Below are 27,356 nucleotides of genomic sequence, written 5' to 3'. Positions count from 1 at the left end.
TCTTATTCGAAAGGAAAAGCCTGGAGTTTTATATACCGACAAGGACCTGCCAGGCAAATGACGCATGCGCCTGAGACGCCTTTCCAGCTTCACGCCCCACCCTCGGCCTCATCGCGCACGCGCGCTGGGAGTATTCCGGCATTGGTTGTCTTTTGGAGCAGCCATGGGGAAGGTGAACGTAGCCAAGCTGCGATACCTGACGCGTGACGACTTCAGAGTTCTGACCGCGGTAAGACCCGGGATGCGCCGTCTCCCGACCCCAGCCTTCTCCGTTCTTCTCCTCTGGCGGGCGCAACCTGGGCACGGGCCGGGCTTCAAGGTCGGCAGGGGGAAGGAATCGAATCTGCCGGGACAGAGAGCCCCGGAAAACCGGGTGGTCGCTTGTGGTTGCCCCGACTCCCAAAAGCCGCGAGCCTAGCCTTCTAAGGGCTCCGAAGGCTTTCGTTCAGCTAAAAAGCCTCCCGTCTGAGGCGGGAGTGGGAAGTCCGGCCACGCGTGGGACGGGGGAGGGGTATGTCCCCCGCCGAAGTTGTGAACTCTTGCCCCGCCCCTGGAGCACCGGGCGCCACTTTGTGTATCTGTACTGAACATTTGTCTGAAACTATAAGGTTTGCATAGCCTCTTCTGTGTTATTTTCTCCATTGGTCCTTAGTTTACGCTACAATATAAAAGTAGTATTGGTTTCCTCTTCATTTTGCTGATGAAACGGGTTAAATCAGTCTGTCAGCCAACATTCACTTAAGCACCTACTGTTTTGCCAGACTTTTGCTGCAGATTAAGTGGTGTGGAGATGGAGGAGGGGAAAAAAACAGTTCCTGCCTTTAGGAGTTCTTCGTTTTAAGTGGCTTGCCTAGGGTTTGTGGCAGGATTGGTACTAACAATTCTAGTACAATATTGAATAATAATGATAATAATGGGAATCCTTGCTTCACATTATTGAGAAGACTTTTAGCTTGCTTTCCTTACAAATAATACTTTTTGATAATCTTAGGTAGACCTTGTTATCATTTTAAGGAAAAATTCATTTATGTCTGATTCATTGTGTTTTAATAAAAATAAGTTATATTTTGTCAAGTTTTTTTGCATCTACTGATATAATCATGATTTGATTTGATAAAATCAATTATGTAATGGTTTTTTTCTGGTTTAAATTCTACTTGGTTACTATATTATTTTTGTGATAAGTTGCTCTAGTATCCTAGCTGGTATTTTAGTTAATATTTTGCATAAATGTTCATTAGTGAAATTGGTTTATAATTTTCTTTCTCTGTGTTTGTGCTTCTTAGTTTAGGTATTAGCATGACATTTGTCTCATGAAAGGAGTTTGGTTGAACTCCTTTATTCCACATAATTTATTTAATATTGAAATTAATTGATTCTTAAATATTTGGTAGAATTCACTTTGTAAATCCATTTGATCCTGGTGCTTTTTTCCTTAGGAAGCTCATTAAAGACTGTTAAATTTCTTTTTCTAAAAAAAAACTGCTTTACCCCAACTTTTTATAATTTCTGCCACTCTAAAATTCAATTTGAAACATTATTTAAGTTATTTGAAGGGAATTTGGGCAAATCAGGTAATTTCCGGCCTTATTGCACTATCTTCCCATACTCCATCTCCATAGGAATTCTAAATATTCATTAAAAAGCTACTGTATGCCAGTCTCTAAGATAAGCATGTCTTTTTTTTTTTTGTTTGTTATTGTTTGGGGTGAATTTTTTGATGGGGAAACAGGAATTGAGCCATTTTATTTCTATCAGCCTTCCTGCTGGAGATTATCTTGTAAGGATAAAAGTGATTTAGCTAACATTGAAGTTAAGTTAACCTATCTTTCAGAATGAGTCATTCTGTCACTTTTTAAAACTTGTATTTTTAAATTCTTAGATTCAAATTTCTATCGCATAACTTGCCCCATTTTGTCAGCTTCTAGTGCTATATAACAAAATATTTTAAAATAACTAAGATGCTACATTTTTGTGTGTTGTGAAAGCTGAAGAAGAGTCATTTTAGAAGCGTATGCATGTTGTCATTTTTTGTTTGTTTTTTAACTTCAGGTTGAAATGGGCATGAAGAATCATGAAATAGTTCCTTGCAGTTTGATCGCATCTATAGCCAGCCTTAAACATGGCGGTTGTAATAAGATTTTAAGAGAACTGGCAAAACATAAACTCTTAGCTTATGAACGAACTAAAAGTAAGTATTATGCAGTTCATTTTAATGAATACCTATGTAATATTAGGATACTTTTTTTTCAATTCTCTAAAATGATAAGAATCTTCTTTTTCTCAACATAAGTAATTTGCTTCTTTCACACAGCTAGTAAGTTAGGTTTTGATTTCCAGGCCTCAGACTCTAAATCCAGTATTCTTTTAACTGTGCTCATTTGTCTCCCTCATCTTAGATTAAGATAACTTTGATGCTAATCTTATTTTTAATAGGTAGAAATAAAAAACAAATATGTGTTGTTTGCCTACCCTTTACAGAGCACTGGGAGCTTCAGTGGACATTAGGTAAATGACTTTAGACATATTGATTTTTAAGATAAGCAGTACATCTAAACTAAAGTACCAAAACATTGTGGAACAATACAAATATAATGGATTTTACTAATTCAAGATGATCCTAAGGGGCTTGAGAGAAAAAATTGTTATTCACCTTGAGAGAACTGAAGGAGTAGAAACACAGAAGAAAAACAAATTACTTATTTGTTTGTATGGATATATGATTTGGGGGGGTTGGTTTTAAAAGATTGCTCTATTGCAAAAATGAATAATATGGAACTAGGTATAAGTAGTAACATTTGTATAACCCAGTGGAGGTGCTTATTGGATCTGGGAAGGGGGAGGGTAGAGGGGAAGGAAAGAAAATGACATATATAAACATGGGAAAATATTTTTAAAATTAAAAAAAATTTAATAAGTAAACTAAAGTACCTGTAACAAAAATGTGAGGCTTAGAACTGGAGAAGAGACATGTTTTGTAAAGAATATAAAAGGATCCTTCGTGGAGTTAGGAGACTAGACCAAACACTAGACAATATGAGGTCCTTTCCAACTTTTAAGATTCTGTGATTTTGCTTTCTCTCTTCAGAATATTTATAAACTCTTTGAGGACAGAGATTATATTTTACATTTGCATAGATACTTAATGAATGAAATTTACTGCAAGAAAGTAAGGATGACTAGAGAGTGATTGAAAAAGTAAGTCACTGAAAAAGTATGATCAGGAAGTCAGGGAAAGAAATGGTTATTTGAAGGTAAAGTCAAACAGAACCTCTTACTACATTGAAAAAATGAGATGCTTTAAATCAAGGTCATGATGGTTCTTAGTTTGAAGAAAAAGGATGAGATCTCCTTTGTTAAAGATAGATGTCAGTATAGAAAAAGTTTTCTGCCTCCCTTTGAGTAATTTTTTGGGGGGAAATAAAATCTATACTTGGGTTATGAGGAAAGTGCTTCATGATGACTTTCATATAGCATTTTGACTATACATTATCATTTTATTTGATCCTCATGTTAACTCCATGAAGTAGTTAATACAGATAATATCTCCAAAGGATTACAGTGAGGGCTTAGTTGAGATTAAATAACAAATTCCTTTTAACCAAGTAAGAATAGCTGTTGTGTGAATTCTTGTAGTGGTTTAGTGTACCACAGAAATACAAACAAATCGGATGGTGGGGATGACTCAGGTTAATTGGCAAGGTGTGAACTGCAGAAAATATCATGGTGCTAGAGATTCAAGGTTGTAGAACTGTACCATAGCTTTAGTAGTGACTTTTACTTTCTACCTCTTATGACCTGAGACAAGTCAATTATCCTCAATTTCTTAAACTTTAAAAAGTTGGATGAATATTTGTTCAATCTGTTATCTAATGGTTGCAGTGCACATTGAAATTTTGGGAAGAGGAAAACTGACAGTATACTAATTTTAAAAATAATAATTTCCATATAAATTAGAACCATTATCAAAACAAACTATTTCCATGGAGCTAGAACCTCATTATTCTCCATTTCAAAAACTATAGAGAACGGCTAACAAAACACATATGTCAACATTATGGAATATTATAGGAGCACTAGTGTGATATAAGTAGAAAATACATATGTATCTGAAAATCTGGTTAAGCAAGGCTGGTTTAAGTCAGTTTAGGCTGCTTCAGATAGAGTTTGTGATGGATAACTCTTCAAGGTCAGCCAGGCATCTGAGAGTGAGCAAGACTTTAGCAAAAGATGTCTGGGTAATGAAAAAGATTTTTGGCTTACTGTAGGATCCCGATTAGCTCTTAACTACAAACAAGCTTATTCTTTATCCAGTGTGTCTATATAGAAAAACAGTCATTAGTTTCAGAAGAATTTTGACAAAAGGATAGAAATATGCTTATAGGCAGTACAAGTGAAACTTTTTAATATAAGCAAGATATATATATATATATATATATATATAACATCTGTGTTTAGAAACAAAAGAGAATAACATTAAAACTTTATCAAGGAACTCTCAAGGGAAAAGTATATATTACATAAAGTGAAAATAATTTAAGAATTGGTACCTAATGACAACAGACTTGATTGCAAAATAAATGTGTAACTAAAAAGAATTTTCCTTTCCCCCCTCCCCCCAGCTGTCCAGGGTTATCGGTTGACAAATGGGGGTTATGATTACCTTGCTTTGAAAGCACTTTCTTCGAGACAGGTGGTTGACTCTGTTGGAAACCAAATGGGTGTTGGCAAAGAATCAGGTAATTTTGTGGAATGTTGAATTCCTTTTTTTATTTTTAATTAGCTTCCCTTTGCCTTTATTTGTTCTTCCTTCTGCTATATGTCAGTGGATATATAGGGTGGTTCTTATTTAGAAAATGAAGAGAAGGACTTTTTAGTTTTCTAAGTTACAGTATCCATAATTAGGTCCATAGACTTTAGAGCTATAAGAATTAGAGATCATCTAGCCTTGCCCTTTCGGTTTATAGATGAAGAAAAAATGACCCAGAAGGTTGAAATCAGTTATCCAAGCTCACACAGATAATAAGTAGCAGAGCTGAGATGAAAGACCCTAATTCGTGGGTTTGTTTTTTTCTTTTTGCAGTTCAAATTATTTCCCTCTCATTCACCTTTCCCCAACCATCAAAAAGGTAAAAGAGGGGAGGGGAACCATTATAAATATGTGTAGTGACACAAATAAATGTCCACATTAGTCATGTCCCCCCCCCCCAAAAAATTAAGAAAATATACTTAAGTCTACACTTTTGCCTCTCTCAGCTATCTGTCTAGAGCTCTCTAAATAGCATGATTCTTCATATTCCATTACAATTGTTTTGGTTCATTGTATGACTCTTTTACTAAGTCTTTCAGTTGATTGTCTTCACAATATTGCTGTTCTGCTGGTTCTGTTCATTTCACTCTTCATGAGTTTATACAAGTCTTCCCGAGTTAAAGTTATTCTAATGTATTACTTCTATATATTATCTTCAAATATATACTCTGTTTTTATTTAAAAAATATTTACTCTTAGATTTTGTCATGATAACAGATCATTACCTTATAAATCTTATAACAAGCGGTTACAATCAGGTGAAGATATTCAAAAGAAAATGAGTATCCAAGGACCACAAATATTTTCATTTAAACAGTTTGTTTTATGAAGAAAGAAACTTTTTTACAGTGACATAGATTATACACAAAAACTTCTAAAAATAATGGTAAGGGAATTTATAGTAGTAGTTAATGCATTGGACTTATGCTCTTAAAACTAGAAAAACAGGTGAGACATTTTACCCTTATTAGATAGGTCATCATTTTACCTCTCTTGAGACAGTTTATTGGTAAAATTGAGGTATCTAATACTTATCTCATGGCATTTAAGGAATCAATCAAAAAAATATGTAAAGCACTTCACAAACTTTAAGCTATAGCTAATAAAGCAGGATACAAGATACATCCAGAGTATGTATATATATATATATATATATATATATATATATATATACACATCCATAGTTAGTTAATGTAAATCTTTATTTTAAATAATCTTGATAATTTCACATTAATTTTGACCATTGTGAGATCTTAAATGATTTGTTACTTGTTTTAACTCTCATAATATAATTGGCGGTTCATGAAGTATCAATTCTGTCATTTCCTTTATCACCTGTACTTCAATAGATTTCTTTACAAAATTTTCTTTTTGATTGGATAACTAGATAATACCCATAAATCCACTTAACTAGGAAACTGGCATACATCACAGTTCACTGAAAGTGAACCAACAAGTGTGTGCCATTTTTAGATCCTCTGTGCTATGGAACTCCCATTCTTCCCTGAGGAAACCTTATCTGTCATACAAGATGTGTGACTATGGCATGGTCTGACATGAAATCTGAGGATGCTGCCATTAATACTCATATTAATGCTTAGTTTAAGCTAACAAATAGAAATAAAAGTTCTTTATGTATATCCCACTTTAAAGATCACTGCAATGCTCTTGGCATTGCATATATGTGAATGAAACCTGAGGCCTGTCATCTTCTCTCCCATTTCATGATTGGCCCACCTTCTTTGCCAATTAGAAATATCTTAACTGATGACATCCTTTACACTATTCCTCTCATAGTACTAGTGGATAACGATGTGTTTTCAAAGACTGGTATTCCGTGATTATTGATATTCAATAGATTGGCCTTTGTTTCAGGGAGAAAATAAAACACTGTGCAGTTTTCCAAAAGTTATCCATCCCCCTCTGTTCTTCCTGTTTGATTCTGGGCCAAACTTTTTGCCCCTGCTCTGTGTCTCTTCCAAATGTATGTCCTGAAAGACCAGTTTCTACAGGTTGTCTCTACAACTATTGACATAATGTGGACAACAGGCTTTCTAATTATCTATATTAGGAAATATCATTTTTAAATTTTAAAAAATGAAGTTAAGTATTGAGGAGAGGTTAGAATTGGTTTAACTCAAGGGGAAAAATTACCCTGCATGTAGTAATGCTGGTTTTTTCATTCTTTGGACTACAGATATTTACATTGTTGCAAATGAAGAAGAGAAACAGTTTGCACTAAAGCTTCATAGACTGGGAAGAACTTCATTCCGTAATTTGAAAAACAAGCGTGATTACCACAAGCATAGGCATAATATGTCATGGCTTTATTTATCCCGTTTGTCTGCCATGAAGGAATTTGCCTATATGAAGGTACTTTTAATTATAACATACTTTTACCTGCTTTTGCTAGTTTTTCCTTTAGCTTTACACAGCAACCTGAAATAATTAATTTTACAGATTTTCTGTTCTTGTTTTCTCTCTCTCTCACATGTTTTGCATTTTTTCAGGCTCTCTATGAGAGGAAATTTCCAGTTCCAAAACCAATTGATTATAATAGACATGCAGTAGTCATGGAACTCATAAATGGTTATCCTTTGTAAGTATCATTTTTAAAGCATAAATTCTTAGTAAACCAAGTTGAAATAAAAAAAAAATTAAGAACTGTAATGCTACTTTAGAGATTTATTTTAAAAGAGTAAACATAAAAAGAATACTGAAAAATGAGTTTTGATTTGAAATAGGGGTTTTGTAATATACCACTATATTCTAAAATAGAGGTGTCAACTCAAATAGAAAACAATCCTGCAGGCTACATATCAACTTAGAAAACCACACACTAATAATATTAATTCATTGCAGTGTATTTTTACATATTTTGTTAGATATTTCCCAATTTTAGTTTAATCTGTTTCCGGCCCCTAGAGGCATCTTCATTCTAGAATACTAATTGAGAAAAGTGCTCTAAATTCTGAAATGTACTTTCAAAAGCCCATGTTTACCAAATTTCAGGCAAACTCCCATCATAACTAAAAAGTAGCATTTAAGTAACCCACATAGCATTTGTATATGACTATAGAAGTGATAAATTAAAAGTATCTGTATTAATACCTTTTTTGCACTTTAAATGGCATTAGGTGCCAGGTACATCACATTGAAGATCCTGCTGCAGTATATAATGAAGCCATGGAACTAATTGTTAAACTTGCCAATCATGGACTAATTCATGGTGATTTCAATGAATTCAATCTAATTTTGGATAAAAATGACCACATAACCATGATTGACTTCCCACAAATGGTCTCAACGTCTCATCCAAATGCTGAATGGTATGTACTGGAATGACTGGATTTAAAAATAAAGATTGATTATTGACCAGCCTTTTTAAGATTACTTCATATTCTTTCCCAATTTTCCATCTGGAGTAGACAGTCATAGGATCATAAATTTAGCAGTGAAAGGAGGACCTCAGACTGTCTAGTAAACTTCGTCATGATGAAGAAACAAGGACAGAGAGATCAGGTGACAAAAGTAGGCAGGTAAAGTTTGAAATAAGGACCTTTGACTCCAGAGACTTGCACTTCTCCTAGGCTATATTCCCCCAGTCTTCTCTGTTTTCAGTTTTTAAAGGTTCAAAGCTGCCTTGTACATAATTGAATTATGAAGGAAGAGCATGTCCTTTTCAAAAGATTTCAAATTGGTGACATTTAGAATGATTAAGATTTTTTCTTCTCTTCTGGAAAGGAGGGGAAATCATTTGTTCCTTGTCTTCCACCTTAGAAGAGTGGAAAGTTAAGTGGCTTGCCCAGGATCATACAGCTAAGAAGGGTCTGAGGCCTGGCTCCCAATCCACTGAGCTACCCACCTTCCCCCTAGAAAAGGATCATTTTTGCTATTAATCATTTATATGAATAAATTTGATTTCATGAAGTAGGAACTGTGAAAGAGAATTTATTCTTTGGGAGACATACAGCATAAATGAATGTATGCTTTTTACAAGTCAGAAAAAACTAATCAAGAATTTTAGTTACTCCACTGAGTGAGGTTATGTAGTTTTAGTTTGAACCTAATTGCCAGATCTGAAAATAATTGCTTATAATTTTTACCTCATTAGAATTTTTTCCCTTTAATTACTTATTTCTACTAATGGACATTAGTAACATTTTTACATTCGTTAATGGATAAGAATAATAACTGTTAGATTTCTCACATCTCCTTTTGCTTGAATGACTATTGCAGTAGCCTTCTAATTGACCTCCTGTCTCAAGTCTCTGCTCATTCCAATCCATCCTCCACACTACTACTACCAAACTGGTTTTTCTAAAATGTTCTGTTCAGTAAACTCTGTGGCTCCCTCTAAGATCAAATATTAAGCCCTCCATTTAGCATTTAAATTCCTTCATAACCTAGACTCTTGCTACCTTTCCAGTCTGCTCACATTTACTCCCCTCCATTTATTTTATGTTCAGTCAGTGCGGTCCCACCTGGCATTCCTCCCACACATCACTAGCTCTTTGCTTCACCTTTGCATTGACTGTTCTCCCTAGTCCACCTCTTGCCATCCCTGCTTTCATTTGACTCAGGTCAAATCAAATTCTACAAATGGTTTTTATAGTGCTTCCTCTCCCTGTCATCCCCCCTCCTTCTCCCCCCCACCCCCAGCCCCTTGAGCATTTCCCTCTGAGGTCATTTTCCTTCTACTCTCTACATTATATACACCTATTAATTACATGTCTCCATTAGTAAGTAAGGCTCTTGAGGGTAGGGATTAATTTCTGTGTTTCTGCTCTTTTGTATTCCTAGCACTTAGCACAGTGCCTGGCACATTGCAAGGACTTGATAAGTGATGGGTAACTAACAATTTAATGAGGGTTCAGTGAAGGGTTTTTTGTTTTTTAAGAAAGCTGGAGTCTTGGGCATGGTGTTTGTTTTTGGTTTTTATAAATACTTACCTTACATCTTGGAATCAATACCAAGTAGTGGTTCCAAGTTAGCACAGCACTAAGGGCTAGGTAATGGGGTTTAAGTGACTTGCCCAAGGTCACACAGCTAGGACGTCAATCTTGTCTTGTCAATCCACTGAGTCACTTAGCTGCCTCTTTGGGGCATATTTTAAAGCAGTCAGAAATTAACTTTAGATTGGAAGGAACAATATGCTGGAGAAGACTGAAGAAAACATGGTCACAATCAGAAATTAGAATAGAGAAGGAAAGAATTGGGGACAATGTCAGTGAATTGAAGAAGAAAGAAAGAAGGGAGTTTATGAAACGTGGCCTCAAATTTCGCAGTAAAGTTTTAAGAAGGATCATTTGTTTCTCATGAGTAACTTTAAAATATGTTTGGTTTTGCTTCTTTTCACACTGTTTTACATTATCACCAATGGCCAATAGGCCATTATCATCGCCTCACTTTTTAAAATGTCTTTAAATAACAGCCTAGCATAATAGACTGATAGCCGTGAAGAACCATGTTCAAGTCATGCTACCTGTCCTCTTTTAAGACTGTCTTTTAAGTTACAGAGATCTGCATTGGTGGAGAGAGTTTCCTCATCCAGAAGTTCCCTTTAACTAAGTGTACCATGTGTGTAGAGAGATAAGAAATGGGGGAAGTAGGAGCAATTTAGATAACAAAATGCTTCTTACTTTTGCAGGTACTTCGACAGAGATGTTAGGTGCATTAGAGATTTCTTCATAAAACGTTTCAGTTATGAAAGTGAACTTTATCCAACCTTTGGAGATATCAGGTTAGTTCTATGGAATATTTAAATTATTTTAAATTGATACAACTTTGTTTTTGTAACTCAATTCTTATATTTTTAGTTAATTGAAAATATTGAACAATGATATGGGTTGGGAACAAGTTAGGATAGTTTTTCCTTAAAAGGTACAGAGACCATTGTGGCTCCAGGGACTAAAACTTGAAGCTGTTAACATCAGTTCTGGCCACTAGGGGGAGCTCCAAGCGTGCACTGATGTTTGGCTAATGGACTGAAAGGGACAGCCCAGGCAAGGGAGCTGTTTTCAACTGAATCATTTCAAAGTGTCCACAGCGCCTCTACTCATTTAAAATCCACCTTCTGTAGCCAAATAAATCTCTGCCAAATGACCGATAGGAGCATGTCATTTGATTCCTATATCAAACCTAAACTATTAGGAAATTGGCCTGAGTTTGACTCAGTCCAGAATAGCCTTGGAGAGTTCCTGGAAGAAGAGCTTTACCCATTTTAAAGGAGTCATATTTGTCTAAATTGTTTGGTTTTAATGAGTTTTTGGAAATGACAATGCAGCTGGGCCAGCAGTCCTCAGTATCTAAGATTGTTGGTGAATGTAGCCAACCATCAGAAGTGGCCATGAAGTCACTTCCCTCTACCCATACCCCAGAAAGTGAGAGAATCCAAATCAAGGTAATTTTCTGCTCTTACCCCCTGAACTGTGAGCTATAATTCTCCCTGGAACCTCCACAGACCCTAAAGAACACAGGTCAGCTACCAGGAGCATTTCCCAAACCCTAGCAGAAGTGATTACTGCTTACACAGGGGAGATAGAGAGCCCATGCTCTGGCCAAGAGGAATCTCTGTCTTTGCTTTTTGTATCGTTTTGTGTCTTTAACTCAGCAGAGGAGGACAGAAGCAGAACTCATTGTGCTCCTGCCAAGCAAAGGGAAGAGGAGTGGCAGCAACAGTAGCTATAGTTGTAGTACAGACCCACAGTAGTTTTCTGCAGAGTGGACCAGATTCAGGCCTGCTATAGCAGGACTGAGTCAGGCCCCCTAGTGCTCTAGCCTACAGTAACACTGTTCCAAAATTGGACAGAAGAGCTTAAGCCCCAGTAGTAGCAATTTCTCTGGCTTGGTACAGGGGTGACAATTGACCCTGGCATAGCAGATTGCAGGCCTCCATCACCAGCGGCCAGGACCAGAAGATAGCCAAAGGCAGCAACAGTTACATTCACTTAAAAGCCCCAGAAACTGTGGGCAAAGATACAGGCCCTTAGTGGCAGACAAGCAGCAGCTTCCAGAGGCAAAAGGCAAGCCTACTGTATCTATAGTGTAAACTCGATTGGCCCCTTCACATTATTGTCACACCCAGTGACCTTTTCTTTTCTATGACTCTTTTACCTTAGAATTGATATATCATTTCTAAGGCAAAAAAGAGGTAAAGGCTCTTAAGTGCAATTAAGTGACTCGCCCAGGATCACACAGGACCAGATTTGAACCCAGATCCTTCTGTCTCCAAGCCTAGCAGATTCTACATGTGCTACCTTAGCTGTCCCCCAAATGTTCATTGTTTTGCATTTTGGAGAGAAGGGCTTGCTTTCTAACAGTTTTGAAGGAAATGAAAATATCTAACCAGCTTCCACAAAAGAAGACTCTTATCATGGGCCAAAGATTTTATTTTCTTCTTTTCCCCTCCCTTCCCCAGGGAAAGACAGATAGAATGCCTGGCTGGTGGGCCAAGAGAACACTTAAGTGATGAGGATCATCAATGACTATGAAAGAAATGTCATCATCTTTACTGAATCTTCATGTTCTTAGTGATGAACCTGCTTATGATCACCTTTTAGCTTGGTTTTTTTTGTTTTGTTTTTTTGTTTTTTTTTTTACCTTAAGTGATTCACTTTGAACTACATAGATTTGGCATCATGAATCACATGGACCTAATCATTTGAACTTTATGCTTCTGAGGATAAGATTTTCACAGATTGAGTCAGTCCTTAAAGAAACTATTACATTGTTTTGTTTTGCTAAACAAGTTGGCCATTTTAACTATATATGCCTTGTATGAGAGGAAGTAACATTATTCAGCCTCAAATATAGAAGGGCTGCCTATGCTCCTCTGAGATTGGGAGAAAGGAAAGAATTGGAAGATGATGGTTAAGTGATTTGAAATGTGGAATTGAGAACTAGGTAATACTTAAAATGGATGGCTTCATTTCTTTCTATAAGACAAGACTCTGCTAAGGAGAAGGTTTAAAACATCCTTTCTAGGCAGTGAAATAAGAGTCAGTTAAGGAAGAGTAAATGTGTTAGAGTGCAGTAGTAAGGGGGTCCCTTTGAGATTGGATAACATCAGTTAGCAGGGAACCCAGTCATCACAGTTATGTGAATTCCTCTAGTTTACCATATTCTAATATAGGAGGAGAAAAGACATGTCAAGAGTAATCCAAGTTTGAAAAGAGATTAATGGCTAAACAGGGCAATGGGATAAGTGATTTGAGGGTAGATTTTATAAAGTCAAATTGTGCAGGTTTTGATCAGAGTGAAATTAGACCAAATCAAAAGTGGTGGTCTAGGGAAACAAGGAGGAAGTGGAAAGGCTGAAGGGTACAGCAGAGATGGAGAATAGACTTGAGCAGTGAAACAGGGCAAAATAGGAAGATAGAGTGTTATGGTAGTAGGAACTTCAGGATTGTATATTGTGGCAGTGAAACATTTTTAAGTAATGATAAATCAGGTGTATGATGTCATTATCATATGAATTGTATAAACCATGATTAGTGTTGAAAATTTTAAATAATTGATAATTTTAGTGTATAGACAAAGAAATAGATTCATACCTGCCAGCATTCAGTTTCATCAGTGTGATCATTTTGGTGTTAAGGAAGAAAATAATCACGTGACATAAAAAAGTTGGAGATTTTTATTTAGATCCAAGTTGTATGTTTATTAATAGAACTCTTATTAATAGAATCAAATCAGATGGTAACTGAATGTTTTACCATATCTTTTTTTTTTCAAGAATGTGGCATTCGTTATTAATTTATTTTGAGTCATTCTTAGACATCTTGAGAGCCTGTTTTTATGTTGTTTTAGTCAATGGTGGTCCAAGATTTTCAGTTGGGGATAAAAGAGTAGAGGAATAGAAAATACTCAGAAGGTTTGCTGGCAAATGTTTAACAATCTGCTCACCAGGGGAGAAAAAAATGTTCATAGGACACTTTTTGGGTTTAATGTGTATTATTTACATTTTCTCCACTAGTTCCTTAAGTGAAGATAGTCCACAGTATAAATCAAGCCCTGATTTGTAAAATTTGCCAGTTTTTTTTCAAGCTGAAGATTTAACTGTCAACTTATTGCAAGGCCATATGAACTGGCTCTAACACACTATTGTAATCCACTAAAAAGCTAGCAAAAAAAAAAAAAGAATTAAATAGGTAAACATCTTTCCTATAGTTTTCAAATTGTTATATTTATTGTATTCCACACTTAATTTATATTATGTAATCTTAACATAAATTTTGTAAATCTAAAAACTTAAAATATGTATTCAATATGTGCTTCAGTAATTAGAAAAAAAATTGTGTTTGAGGTTTCAAAACTCATTTTTTGAGTATATTAACTTTTAGAAATTAATATGGAATTCAACAAGACCATATGAAATTAAACATTTAAAAGGGGGGGGGGGGTGAGTTTTAATGTTAATGCTTGAAACTGCTTTTTTTCCTAGGAGGGAGGACTCTCTTGATGTAGAAATTTCTGCCAGTGGATATACAAAAGAAATGCAGGAAGATGATGAACTACTTCATCCACTAGGTCCTGATGATGAGAGTCTTGAAACAGATGGAGAATCTGAATGTCCTTCATCACTTGAAGAACTAACAGAAGAGGTAAAGACTTCTAAGTTGGAAAATGAGAGAAACTTCCCAGATAAATCAGATGATGATTGTAAAAAGAACTCTTCTGAAGACCTGGTACAGAGGAATACAGATGTGCTATCTGAGGGTAGTGATAGTACACAGTGTTTTGAAATGACTGAATTCAGTCATTCATTAAGAGAAATTCAAGGAGAGACTGTTGAAGAAAAAAAGAGAAGTTGCTTAATGCATTCTGCAATTGATTTTCCTGAAGAAAAAGATACTAAAAATATCAAGGAAGAAGATCAAATGCATCAAGGAGAAATTCCTGCTGATACTCAGGAATGTGAAGATGAATGCCCTGATCTGGTTAACTTGTCAGCATTAAATAAAGAATTTAGGCCTTTCAGGTATGAATCTCTGTTGATTGATTCAGTACTTTTTCGTGGTTCTAGTAGTAAAGGATTATCTTTCAAAAAACCTGATGTATGGGTGTCCTTATAAAAAATGAAGTCATGCAATGTTACTCTTGACCTATTGATCCAAGGCAGCCTGTTGATTGATTTTAAGTAAATGATTTGTTGAACCTCTGTTAATGCTGCAAAATGGTAACTTCTAAAGAATTGATAGGATGCTCTTTATAGATTGAATTTAAAAGTCAGCTGCACACTACTGAAGGAAAATTGGGGATTTTTTTTAACACATATACACATTGTGCTTCATTTGTATGTACTGACACTTGCTCATCTAGACTATGTCATAGAGTTGGGACTTGAGTTATCTTTGTCACCAAAATAGTGTAGTAATGAAGTACCAGTGGGGAAAGGGCTGGGGTGGGGTGGGGATAGTATCTATATGCATAACTACATTTCTGTAGACATACATTTTATATATCTATGTCTTTATCTTTTTTAAAACTCATTTCAGGGATATAACCTCTATTTGAAACAATATATAGTGACTAAACAAATTCCTCCTATCCAGATATGAAAATAATTAATTTTAGGAAAGGTAAATAGTAAAAGCTACATTTGAGACCATAGTGTTCATAGCATAAGTGTTTTAGATGACAGCATCTTTCGACCATTTATAGAGATTTTTACGATTGGCTTAATAAGCCTTTCGTGAAAATATGATTTCTGTCCAAGTGCCAAATGAGATTTTTAATTTACAAAATTACTAAGTAGCATTTTAATTTTAGAACTTCACTTTTTCTAACATTGTAATATTCTTTCTGAAGACTTTAGCTTGATAGATTCTCAAGTAACAAAGCTAGAAGAGAGATACTTTGTGTCCTTAACTGTGGAGCATTTAGACTGTTGGACTAGAATTTAGAGTATTGCTAGAAACAATTTATGATTTAGATTTTCATATGCCTAGTCATAGTATGATAATTATACATTCAAATTAAATTATTGCTTAATATAGTAAAGTTTGCTTTCTATTTTAGGGACGAAAACATGGAACAAATTAATCAACATAGAAGAAAAAGTGAGAGTGTTACTTCTGTAAGCAGTATTGTTAGCTGTTCCACAATTCCTCCGGTAACTATTTTTAAATATTTGTTGTCTGTGGATAGTGCTTCTGAGAGGTACAAAGACACATAAAACATGATCCCTATGCTGCTCATTTTGTAACCTAGCAGAGGATCAAAAGATACCAAAATATAAACAACCTTATTGTTAACAATAATATATTAACACCTTAGGCCTTTTTAATGAGTTAAGCCTTATATTGAACTTGCATAGTTCCTGAATTATACAAGATAGGCAGAGCAATTATTTTCCTCATTTTATAGTAGGTAAAGAAATTTAGGTTTCAGAGAGGTTATTTGGTTCTTCCATACCTACCCACCCCCCCTTTTTTTTTCCTTCCCCAGAATCAAAAACCTAAATGCTTTGATTTCATTGGTGTAGGGATCTATTCTTAAAAAGAGGTTCCTCAAAGACAGACTAAGTTAACTTATTCACAAATACACACAGCAAGTGTGTCAGAAGTGGAACTTGAATCCAGTTGGCTCCAGTGCCAGCTCTTAGGTAACAACTGAACCTATGGAACAATTTTTTTTTTGTTTTAATTTTCATGGTTTACAAAAAGGAAACAGGAAGGCATTTAAGGTTTTTTCAGTACTTTTTCCTGGTCTCCCTGTGATCAAAAGCATAGTTTTCTGAGTAAAAACAATATACTCAGATTCAGTGGAGCAGTGTTTTCTCCTCTAGTCTTCTCCCAACCCCCCCCCCCCCATTTTTTCTGAAGATATCTTTATCAGGTTTTTGTTTACTTTTCCATTCTCTCCTAATATCCTACCCTGATATCTTAACTATGATATGAGAATAATCTTGGATTCCTGAAAGTTAAGCCTGGAAGTACAAGGCCTAGAAGGTCCTACATAACTAGAAATGCTTTATGTATGGACTGTATATTGATAAATTTAGAGAGCATCATCACTAACATTTGCTGGATGATGGTACAAAGGTTTAATTAAATGAGACCCGTACCAAAAAGATGAGTACTAATATGGGTTTTCATGGTTTGCAACAAATTAGTAATCATATACAGTATTAACTCTACAGGAGATGGTATGATACAGTACTAAAATATTAGACTTGAAGTCAGGAAAGACCCGAGCTTGAATCCACCTCATATACTAGTCCCTTTTTAAGCCTCAGTTTCATCAGTTCTCCTGTCTGTTTGCAGCATTTTAAACACCCAGATAGATGTATTGATAAACAAATTTGAAGTACCTGACAAATGTCACAAGGAATATTGCCTTTCCACAAATATCAGACTAGAATGAAAACAGCAGACCTGGTAATGTGACACACGAGTGAGGGATAGCCCATGTATTACACTAGTGGTCTTTCTGTGTCAAGAGAAGTTGAAAAGTTGCCCCAACACATTCACTGGTCTTCCTTTGGCAGACCATTGTTACAGTCTTCATTGTAGAAAGAGATTTTATATCAGTAAGATCGCATATACAAATGACATCTATTATTGTATACTGAATTGGGGACAATTTTATTATATATTCTAATTCATTGCGCTAAGTTTTCGCTTTAAGATATGAAGAGGAAATTGGAAGAATTTTGTGAAAAGTTTTTAAAAGTTATACTGCCTAATAAGTAACTTGATTCTAGTCTGGTATTTGTTGAAAGGCAGTGGTTTTTTCCTGTGCCAATTGTTAGGTATTTTACATTTGTTTATCCATCAATATATATATGTGTATATATATATAAAAGGACTTTTAAATATTGCAAATGGACAGTAAGCTTGGTCTAGAAATAAACAAGGAGGGGGGGAAGTCAATTGAATTGACTTTGGGAAATTGCACAGTGCATTTTATGACCTCAGATTTCCCTGAAGCAAAGGCCATATTTTTTGTAATGCCAGCATTATTGTAGTGATAAGTAACTTCAAGTCATGGAATACCTCAGGATATGAGCTGACAGGTTGTGTACTTTATAAATGAAGATTTACACAGGAAAAGAATGTTAGAGAAATATGAGTAGAAAGACATTAAATGGATTGTATTATTGTATGAGCCCAAAGGACAAGTGATAATAAATACTCTACTGATATCCAGAATATATGAAAAGAACTCCAGTCCAACTGTTTCCTTGGTTGGACCCCCTTTATCAAATTTCTGAGATTCGGATGATTTCCACAGAACATGTAGACATGCCAGACTTTGTCTATGTCATTGGAAGGGAAGGCCCACATCAATGAGGTCACATTCTTTGAAGCATAATTTTAAAAATTAATTTTTTTATTTAAAATTTGCAAAATACTTTACATATAATTACATCATTTGTTCCTGCATGTTAGATGCTACAATGTTATCGTTCCCATAATGAAATAGATTGAAAAGTTAATTAGTAACTTTACTATCTGTGGTTATACAGCTAGTAAGTTGGAAACAGGAGTCAAATCCTAGATCTGTCCTCATTCATGAGTCCAGTGCTTTTTCCACTGTGCTTCTCTGTACCTCTCAGCCTTCAACCAGATTCTCAGGTGTTGGTTATAACTATATAGCTATACTATATTACTATATACTAATATATGTATATGCTATACATATAGTGTATATATACCATATACTAATATTACTATAAAGCAAATAGACAGTAACAAAATCTACTGACTTACTAGGTTCTTTCTAGCCTGTTTTAAAGTGATCTATAATATCAACATTATTTTCTAATCTAAGTCTAAATATAGGTATATATTCAATTTAGCAAATATTTATTAGCCACCTGTTATATACAGGGCACAGCCAAGCGTTGTGGAAGATACAAGGATGAAATAAGTCAAAGTTCCTGCCATAGATACAGAATTCAATTAAATTCAACAGATATTAAGTGCTTTCTTCTTGCCTGTCATCAGTGTCAAAAGAGAAAAATATGTAGATGATCCTGTCCTTCTGAAATAGATTATAAATTCTGGGGGACTTCAGAAAAAGGGAAAAAATAAACTGGAATGGTCCTATTGAATTTATTTTATGAAATAAGGAACCTGAATCAAATTTCAAGCAAATTGAGCTAAATTTGTTTTCCCTAATCACGAAAAAGCATTCTATATCTTCTCCATATTGTTTATGACTTTTTTATATATTCCTGCTACCATCAGAACAACAAATTTCCAAATTAATGAAGGAATTGTTTTTATGTAGTTTAACTTAATGGCAACTGGCTTTAAAAACAACATTAATTGCCTTCTCTGTGCTATAAATAGGACTGTAGGAGAAATATCCATTCCCCCCTATAGTGAACGCTAGGTGGCAGTGTTTCATTGAATTTGGAAAGTTGGAACTTTTTTTTTTTTTACTATTTTTAGAGATTAAGAATTCGTTGTTGATAATGTGGATTTTGTATCTTTTTCATTGTGGACATCGGACTGTTGGCAAAGATTAAGAGATAAGAATGTAAAATTGAGCAGGAGTTTTTCATCATTTTTTCTGAGGCTATCTTCTTGCTAAATCTAGCTGCCATTAATGCTGAAAATGTGTTAACCTCTCATTTTCAGGAACTGGTGAAACAGAAGGTGAAACGTCAATTGACCAAACAACAAAAGGCTATAGTTAAACGGCGGTTACAAAAAGGCGAGGCAAATATATATACCAAGCAACGAAGAGAAAATGTATATAATATCAAGTCGAGCTTAGAGGCAGCTAGTTTTTGGGGATAACAATTGGAACTTTTTCTAAAAGTATAGTTGATGATGTATTGGGTAGAAAGTGTGACCCTGAAGATCGTATTTTTCTACAATTTTGGTTATCTAAATATGTGCGCATATATATAGCCAGCCACTCAATATTTTCTAATAGGAAAATCTATTTTAAAGTAATTATTTTATTTTTTTCAAGATACTTATTTAAAAATTTTTTGCTAGTTTAAAGAATGGTAACTTTGTAAAAGGCATTTGGGACAGTATTACATACACTAAATTGGCATTTTTGACCCTCTGGTAACTAGAGCATTTTAGTCCTATGGCAGTTTAATGAAGAAAATACATACAATCTGTTTATCTTTTCATCTCATGCTCTTTGTATGGCCCAGATTTTTTTAATTACTTGCATAATTTTCCATCTCTTCACTCATCATGGCTCTTTTTATACTCACTGGACAGATAATACTTGTCAAGATGGCAAAGTGAGAGTCTCATTACTCTGGCAAGATGGGAAAAGAAACTGACCAAAAAACTCAAGGAGAAACTACAGTGAGAACAACTTGCTACCACAGGTCCCTATTGATAGCCAAATGCCTATGGGTGGTAGGGACAAGATCTGTCCAGAAAAATCTTATGCTGGAGCATGGTACATAGGCCTCCAACATAAGGACTAGAGTCAAGGGTACTCAAACTTATAACTTGTATTGTTCTGATCTCTAACTGGGGTCAGAAGCCTATAGAATTAGGGATTAGAAGGCAACTGTCTGTGTTGTTCAACCCTGCATTTCTCCAAATAAACTGACTAAGAGGCCTGGTCCTTGAAGAATCTGGCGGATTGCCTAGATCAACATTGGTGAAGGTTTTCAAGTTCATGTGCCCAAACTATCTGTGAGGGCTCCCACTCCCACCCTACCCCCATGTTACCCCAGAGAGCAGAGGGAGGAAGTACTCGCTTGGAGCCACTAGACTGAGGGACAGGGCATGCAGAAAATGGCCTCAGGTTCTAAGAATAGGGGAAACAGCATTTCCCCACCCCGTGTGCCAGCTGGGCACGTGTGCCAATATTTCACCAACAATGGCCTAAATTATACAGATCCAAACCATAGAAGGTCTCACCATGCTTTTCAGAAGTACAAGGCTTATCTATGCCTTGAAGTCTCAATGTAGGAAGTAAGGTAAAAAAAAAAAGTAAAGATAAAAAAGTAATATTGTGGAGCCAGAGTGCTCAAGACACAAACCCAGAAAAAAGGAACTTGTGTACAAGTCTCAAAGTTTGCCAAATGCTCTAATGGAATTCCTGGAAGAAAGGAAGTAAGTTTTTAAATGATAATATAAATTAAATTCTAGAGAAAGAATTGGAAGGGGACAAATAGCTTAGTATAGGAGGTACACAACATAAATGACAAACTTTAAAAATTAGATTAGAACCAACAAATATATTTTTTTAAATCCAAAAATATAAGGTACAACCTAACAAAAACAATTGACCTGGAATGCAGATCAAGGAGAGATCATGTAAAAATCATCTTGCTGCCTAAAAACTACTTCTGTTGTGTCTGCCTCTTAATGACCCTATTTGGGCTTTTCTTAGCAAAGATACAAGAGTGGTTTGGAGTTTCTCCAGCTCATTTTATCAAGGGGGAACTGAGGCATACAGTTAAGTGGTTTGCACAGGGTCACACACAGATGGTAAGTGTCTGAGGCCAAATTTGAACTCTTGAACATGAGTAAATTTTCCTGACACCGGCATTGACAACATCCACTGTACCACCTTATTACATTTCAAGAAAATATGAATTGAAACTGCCTTGTAATTATTAGAACCAGTGGGAAAAACAAAACTGGAATCCGCCGATCACCTCTTGAAACCCCAAAATATAAGCTCCCAGGAATGTCATAATCAAAATCCAGAACTTCCATATCAAAGAAGAAAAACATTAAAAGTATTCAGAAGAATTTAAATACAAAGCCACAATCAAGACACTTTTTTAATGTCTTGATGATTATTCTGAGATCAAAGGAATTTTCTTGGTAGCTAACCTCAGTAAAATCTCTACAGACACACTATGACAGGTTTTTATAGGTTTTTGACTTTGCATTTGTTTAAATGATGCTACCACTTAATTAGTTAATAATACTTTGAGGAATGGGAATGACCTAAAATGTAATGTTTCATTCTGGAAATGACTGGTAAAAGTATCAATAAACTTTTTGAATTTAATTTTTAGTCTTTAAAAAAGTAATATAATGTTTTATGAAGCCAAATCAACAGCTTATTCCCCACTGACTTTTATTGAATTGCCATGACTGGAGGTGAATCCTATTGTTCATATCTTAACTATTCTGACTAGACTAACCTACTCTGAGTTGATAGAATGTTCAAATTAGGCACAACAAAAAATGTTTTGCCTATTTAAAGTTTTAATTTTTACTTTAATTTACATATCAAATGTTTGAATGCCCGTGATTATATTAATTTACTCAGCATTAAACTAGACACTGGTAGAGCGGGGGGGGGGGGGGGAGGGAATAAAAAATAGGAGCTGTATCTTCAAGGATTCTGCAATTTAATGGAGAGACAAGGCTAACTGAAAATTGTTGAACACCAGATGGTTATTGTGTTTGTATGGTAGGCATCTATCCATCTGAGAAAGAAGCCCCACAGTAGATCAACAAAGGGGTCCATCACACACTCATACACAAAAGATTAAGACCCCTTAGAGTAGGGAAACACCCCAAAGCAAATTATAATTCTGGGTTGCAGGCCTTGTTTGATGTTCTTGGTCTTCTTAAGGACTAATCTGTATCAGAAGCAATCTGATACACGGGCTGCTCTACACAAAAAGTTTCTTAAATTCTACAGCCCTCTGTCTTAGCAAAAGTAGTTCCACCAAATCTATTCTAAACTAAATTGTGAAGTGTTTTCCCCTTGAGCTGTGTCAAGTCATTTTCATTTGTATCTTGACTCCATTTGGGGGTATTCTTAGCAAAGATACTTGAGGGGGTTTATCATTTTTTTCTCCAGTTCATTTTACCAATGAGGAAATAGGAAAAGAGGACTTGTCACACAACTAAGAAGTGTAAGCTTAGCTTTCAGCAGCAATCTTCTAGGCAGCTCCAGGTTGGGTGGGCAAGGAGGGGTTGCACCTGGGAAAACAAAAGCACTAAACTAGAGATTCCTAACTTGTGTTACTGGCTCCTTTGGTATGGTAGTCTTGTGAAGTCTGGACCCCTTCTCAAAACAGTATTTTGTTCTTTAATTCCTAATTGAAAGAAATGCTCATCTATATATCGGCCCTTTCACAGACCCTAGATTAGCCCATGCTCTAAATTTTTCAGTTCTGTTTGGCTGATTTTCTGTAAAACATTCACTCATTTGGGCTTAGCTCTCCTTTAGTGCCTTTGTCTCTCTCCAATTTCTCTATTAGCCTTTGTTTCCTCTCTTGTCTAGAGGTAGGGTTTCCATGTGGGAAGTGACATCTGAGAGTAAGAAACTAAAATTCACATTTAATAAACTCACTAAATTTTCAACAGTTTTTCAGTCACATATGACTCTTCATGACCCATTTTGGGGTTTTCTTGGAAAAGGCACCAAAGTAGTTTGTCACTTCCTTCTCCATCTCTTAACAGATGAGGAAACTGAAGTGTGCTAGTGTCTGAGGCCAAATTTGCACTTGGGAAGATGAGTCTTCCTGACTCCAGGGTGGGCACTCTTATCTATAAAAATATGTTATGCAGGAGGCAGCTAGGTAGGATAGAGTGGATAGAGTACCAGGCCTGTAGATGGTCCTGGATTCAAATTTGGCCTCAAGACACTTCTGTAAGTGGGTTGCAAAAGGGGAAAAAGATGGAATTTTGCAAGAAGAGTAGAGTGAAAGCAACGATGGTTGGAAGCAGAAGATGCTAGGAAAGAAGAAAGACTAAGCAAATATCTGGAGAACTGGGGACCTTTGAGCAGAGACCTGGAACAAGCAGGAATTCTTCCTCATTTCCTTGCCAAGAGCCATAAAAGGATTCAACAGTACATTGTCCAGAAACTACTGCTAAGTCATTTCATCATACCTCAAGGACCATCTCAATAAAGGGTCAGACTCTTCAGACTCCGGAGGGTTGAGGACTCTCCTGGCTCTCTCCCTTAGCCTCTTTGCACCTGTTCTGTATTCCTTAGCCCTGTAATATTATAGTTTTGAGAGATTTTAGTGGGACGGGACAGAGAAACTCAAGTTGGCTGGACGGCTGCTTGAGTGATAGACCATATTTAGGGGGACAAATCAGGGACCCCGACGCCCTCTTTCCAAGTCCCCTACTTGTCATATAACCATAGTCCATTAAACCCTTTACTTAGCAGTCAGATATTCTTTCAAGTGGTTTATTCTTGGAACTTAGGGAAGGTAACTTGCTGGGACTATAAATTAGCCTTGAGAGCAACCAAGACCCCTCCCCCACTGAGTCAAGGACTCGGGGGGAGGCTTGTCTCCTCAACTTCTCTTGCCAGGAAATTTTGGGATACCCGCTGGTCCACCTGATAACGGAGACCTTCCTTCAACTCCCCATCACCCTCTCACAACAGGGGATCCCCTATTACCTGTGAAACACCCCTTGTCAGCCTCACTCAGGAGAGGTGAGAGTGGGAGCCAGCCCATCAAGGTTCCTATCACTCAACACTGTTTCCTTCTCTATACGCTCCTTTTAGGTCATCTAACCATCACTATAATGATATCAAGAATATAGTGACTATGCTACCATTACTTGTTATGTGACTAGGCAAGTAACTATCCTTGTTTCTCTTTCATCTGAGAATTGTTATTAAGACAGAAAGTAAGAATTTAAAAGAAAGAAAGAAAATAAGCTGACAAGAACTTCATCAGGGCAGCTAAGTGACTTGGTGGATAGAGTGTCAGACCTGTAGATGGGAAGTCCTGGGTTCTGTAATGATTAAAATGGTTGAGGGCATAAACTAGTGATTAAAATAGTTGTAGACTTAAATTGTAGTAGATATGAGTGGATGAGTAAGTTGTGACCGCAGGAAAATGTGTTTTCACTACAGTGCCTTGTTTTTAAATCAAATATGAGGTGGTCGCCAGGGAAATATTCCCAATTATTAAATATAAACCTAAGCCAGCTGGGTTTTATAGAGAATTTAATTAATAATACAAATGAGGAATTAAAGAAAGGGGGAGAGAATAAGAAAGGAATAAGTATGAAGGGCCTTAGCAGAAAGGTCTAGACCTGAGTCCTAAGAGAGAGATCAGTCGGTCTTTAATCACTCACCACAAGATCTGTCCAAGCAAGGATTCTATTGATCAGAGAGGCACCAGACTTTCCAGCTGACTGTCCCGAGAGAGACCCGGGAGAGACAGTCTCCTTAGAGGGAGTTCCAGCCAGAGTCCTCAAAGGGAGTTCCAGCCAGAGACTGTCCCAAGAGCATGTTTCCAGAGCTCTCTCCCAACATCCTCCTTAGAGACCGTTTTCTCAAGAGACTGGTTCTGTCCTTATATCGGGAATTTTTAAGGTTCACAGTTCTAATCTGGAGTCAGAAACTTCCTAGTTATGTGACCCTGGATAAGTCACTTAACCCCCCAATTACCTAGTCCTTACTGCTCTTCTGCCTTGGAATTGTATCTAAACCATGAAAGAAGGTAAGGATTTCCTAAAAATGTGTCATGTATACACTTTTTTTTTCTGAGAGCTGGTTGTTAACATTTGCTAGTATACTGCTAGGGATCCATATTAATAATTAACATCCCCAGTAGGAAGCTCAGCGCCTGGCATATAGTAGATGCTTAATAAGTGCTTGTTGATTAAGCAATTCTAGCACTCCCCTCCTCCAAGTTTCAGGAAAAAAAATAAATATAGGTGACAGTGCTTGATGACTCCTTCCTGCCTTCTCCCATCTTCTCTTTAAGGTCTATTGTAGCTAGAATTTAAGAGGAACCCAGTCTAGCAGCCTAACACTTCCAGTGGAAAGGGGACATTCTTCCATCTTACACACCAATTTGCAGAAATCTCTGGAGAGAGATGGGGGAATTTTCACTCAGTTTAAGCAATGGGATACTTCCAACATTTGCAACATGTGTCAAGGCGTTCTTGTGCTCATCTTGCTGATTGGTGTGCCTCTCCATGAGTGCCAGAACAGTGAATACATGCTGAGCTCTAAAGTCACAGTGAAGTTAAGGCTGGGTGCCAGATCTTTCAGATCCCAAACTCAGTGCCCAATCTCACTAGTGAGTTCAGAGGATGTTACTTCATAGGTACAGAATAAAGTGAGGACACGCTGACCTGGATCCTGTTAAAATAAGATCACCTATCAGATGCTAGAGTCCAAGAGCCCAGAGTCTGGATTCTAGTGAGAAAAAAAGAGAGCCGGAGTGGAGACTTTGGAGATGACAGCTGGGAAAATTGTGTGGTGACCTGGTTTAGAACAAGATTGTGAAAGCTGCTCTATTAGAGCCCAAGGTCCCAGGGAGAAAATCTTTCCAAGTTGCCTTTCTTTACAATGTTGTACTCAATACATAAGTTACTCCCCTGATTATGTTCATTTCACTCTTCATAGTTCATAAAAGTCTAGGGTTTTATGATTCCATTCCTTTTGTCATTACGCAAGGTTTGAGAATATTCCATGATATTCCTATTCCATAACGTGTGCAGATGTCCTTCATTGAATGGTACTCCTAAGTTTCTAGCCCTATGCTACAACACAAAGTGCAGCGATGGATATTTTTCTAAATAGATGTCTTTGTCTTCTTTCTTTGGTCTCTTTGGGGTTATGTGCCTAGTAGTGGTATCACTGGGCCAGAGATAATACAAAGTTTAGTGAGTTTTTGAATATAGTTCCAAATTGTCATCTGGAATTGTTGGACTAATTCACAGCTTCCACTAACTGAATTCATAGGTCTATTCTCCCTATATCCCCTCCAAAAATTGCAATTTTCCCTTTTGGGACACCTTTGCCAATCAGAAAATGGAGTCTGGACTGTTTGACTTGCATCTCTCTTATCATTAGAAATCTGGACTGCTTTTTCCCACATGCTATTGATAGTTTGCTTTTCTCCTTTTAGAGACTAATCTTATATACTTACCAATATGTCCTTCCAAAAGTAAGAAAATGATGAATTTAGCAGTTAGTTAAAAATGAGAGCTATAATTCTATTATGACAACTGTTTATCTTAGTGGGGTTAGTTTGTGTATTTTCCCCCAAAGGATAAGAGATACATGAGTGTATTTGTAGGTGGAAGGGGAGAATCCAGAAGACAGAGGAAAAAAATGAAGATTGCACAGGGAGGGGAGGCCTGATGGAACAATCTTTTCTTTTTTTAAACCCTCTCCTTCTGTCTTGGAGTCAAAACTGTGTATTGGCTCCAAGGCAGAAGAGTGCTAGACAATGGGGGTCAAGTGAACTTGCCCACGGTCACACAGCTGGGAAAGTGTCTGAGGCTAGATTTGAACCTAGGACCTCCCATCTCTAGGCCTAGCTCTCAATCCACTGAGCTACCCAGCTGACCCCTGGAACAATCTTCTGAAGGAGACAGGAAAGGATTTGATCAAGGTTTCATGTGACCTTGGGATGGGCCTGCCTTTAAAGAGGAAAAGTACCACCTCTTCTTTGAAGACAAGAAACATAAAACAAGAAAAAATGGGAGATGCTATCAAGGGACTGTGAGATGTAGAGAGGGAAGAAAAGAATCTCAGAGTCAATAGTCTCTATTTTCTCAGGAAAGTCTAAGGTAAGGTTCTCAGCTATGAGGGCAGGAGGATAAAGTGCTGCAAAAGACTGGGGAGAAGAGAAGGTATGCGACAGCTTCTGTAG

The 27,356-nt window shown here is 36.5% G+C and overlaps 1 protein-coding gene across 1 annotated transcript; it reads left to right on the top strand.

Moving 5' to 3' along the window:
* Window positions 1-81: 81 nt before the first annotated feature.
* On the top strand, window positions 82-21,769 carry RIOK2 (RIO kinase 2). Its single transcript, XM_056825019.1, has 10 exons — window positions 82-229; window positions 2,053-2,191; window positions 4,623-4,739; window positions 7,008-7,183; window positions 7,321-7,409; window positions 7,948-8,139; window positions 10,461-10,553; window positions 14,256-14,792; window positions 15,833-15,926; window positions 19,405-21,769. Exons 1-10 carry the CDS (start codon window positions 164-166, stop codon window positions 19,564-19,566), a joined length of 1,665 nt encoding a protein of 554 aa, XP_056680997.1. The 5' UTR covers window positions 82-163; the 3' UTR covers window positions 19,567-21,769.
* Window positions 21,770-27,356: the final 5,587 nt, after the last annotated feature.

Source organism: Monodelphis domestica, chromosome 3 (assembly GCF_027887165.1).
Source record: "Monodelphis domestica isolate mMonDom1 chromosome 3, mMonDom1.pri, whole genome shotgun sequence".
Lineage (NCBI taxonomy): Eukaryota > Metazoa > Chordata > Mammalia > Didelphimorphia > Didelphidae > Monodelphis > Monodelphis domestica.
This window is presented reverse-complemented; position numbering and strand designations above follow the sequence as displayed.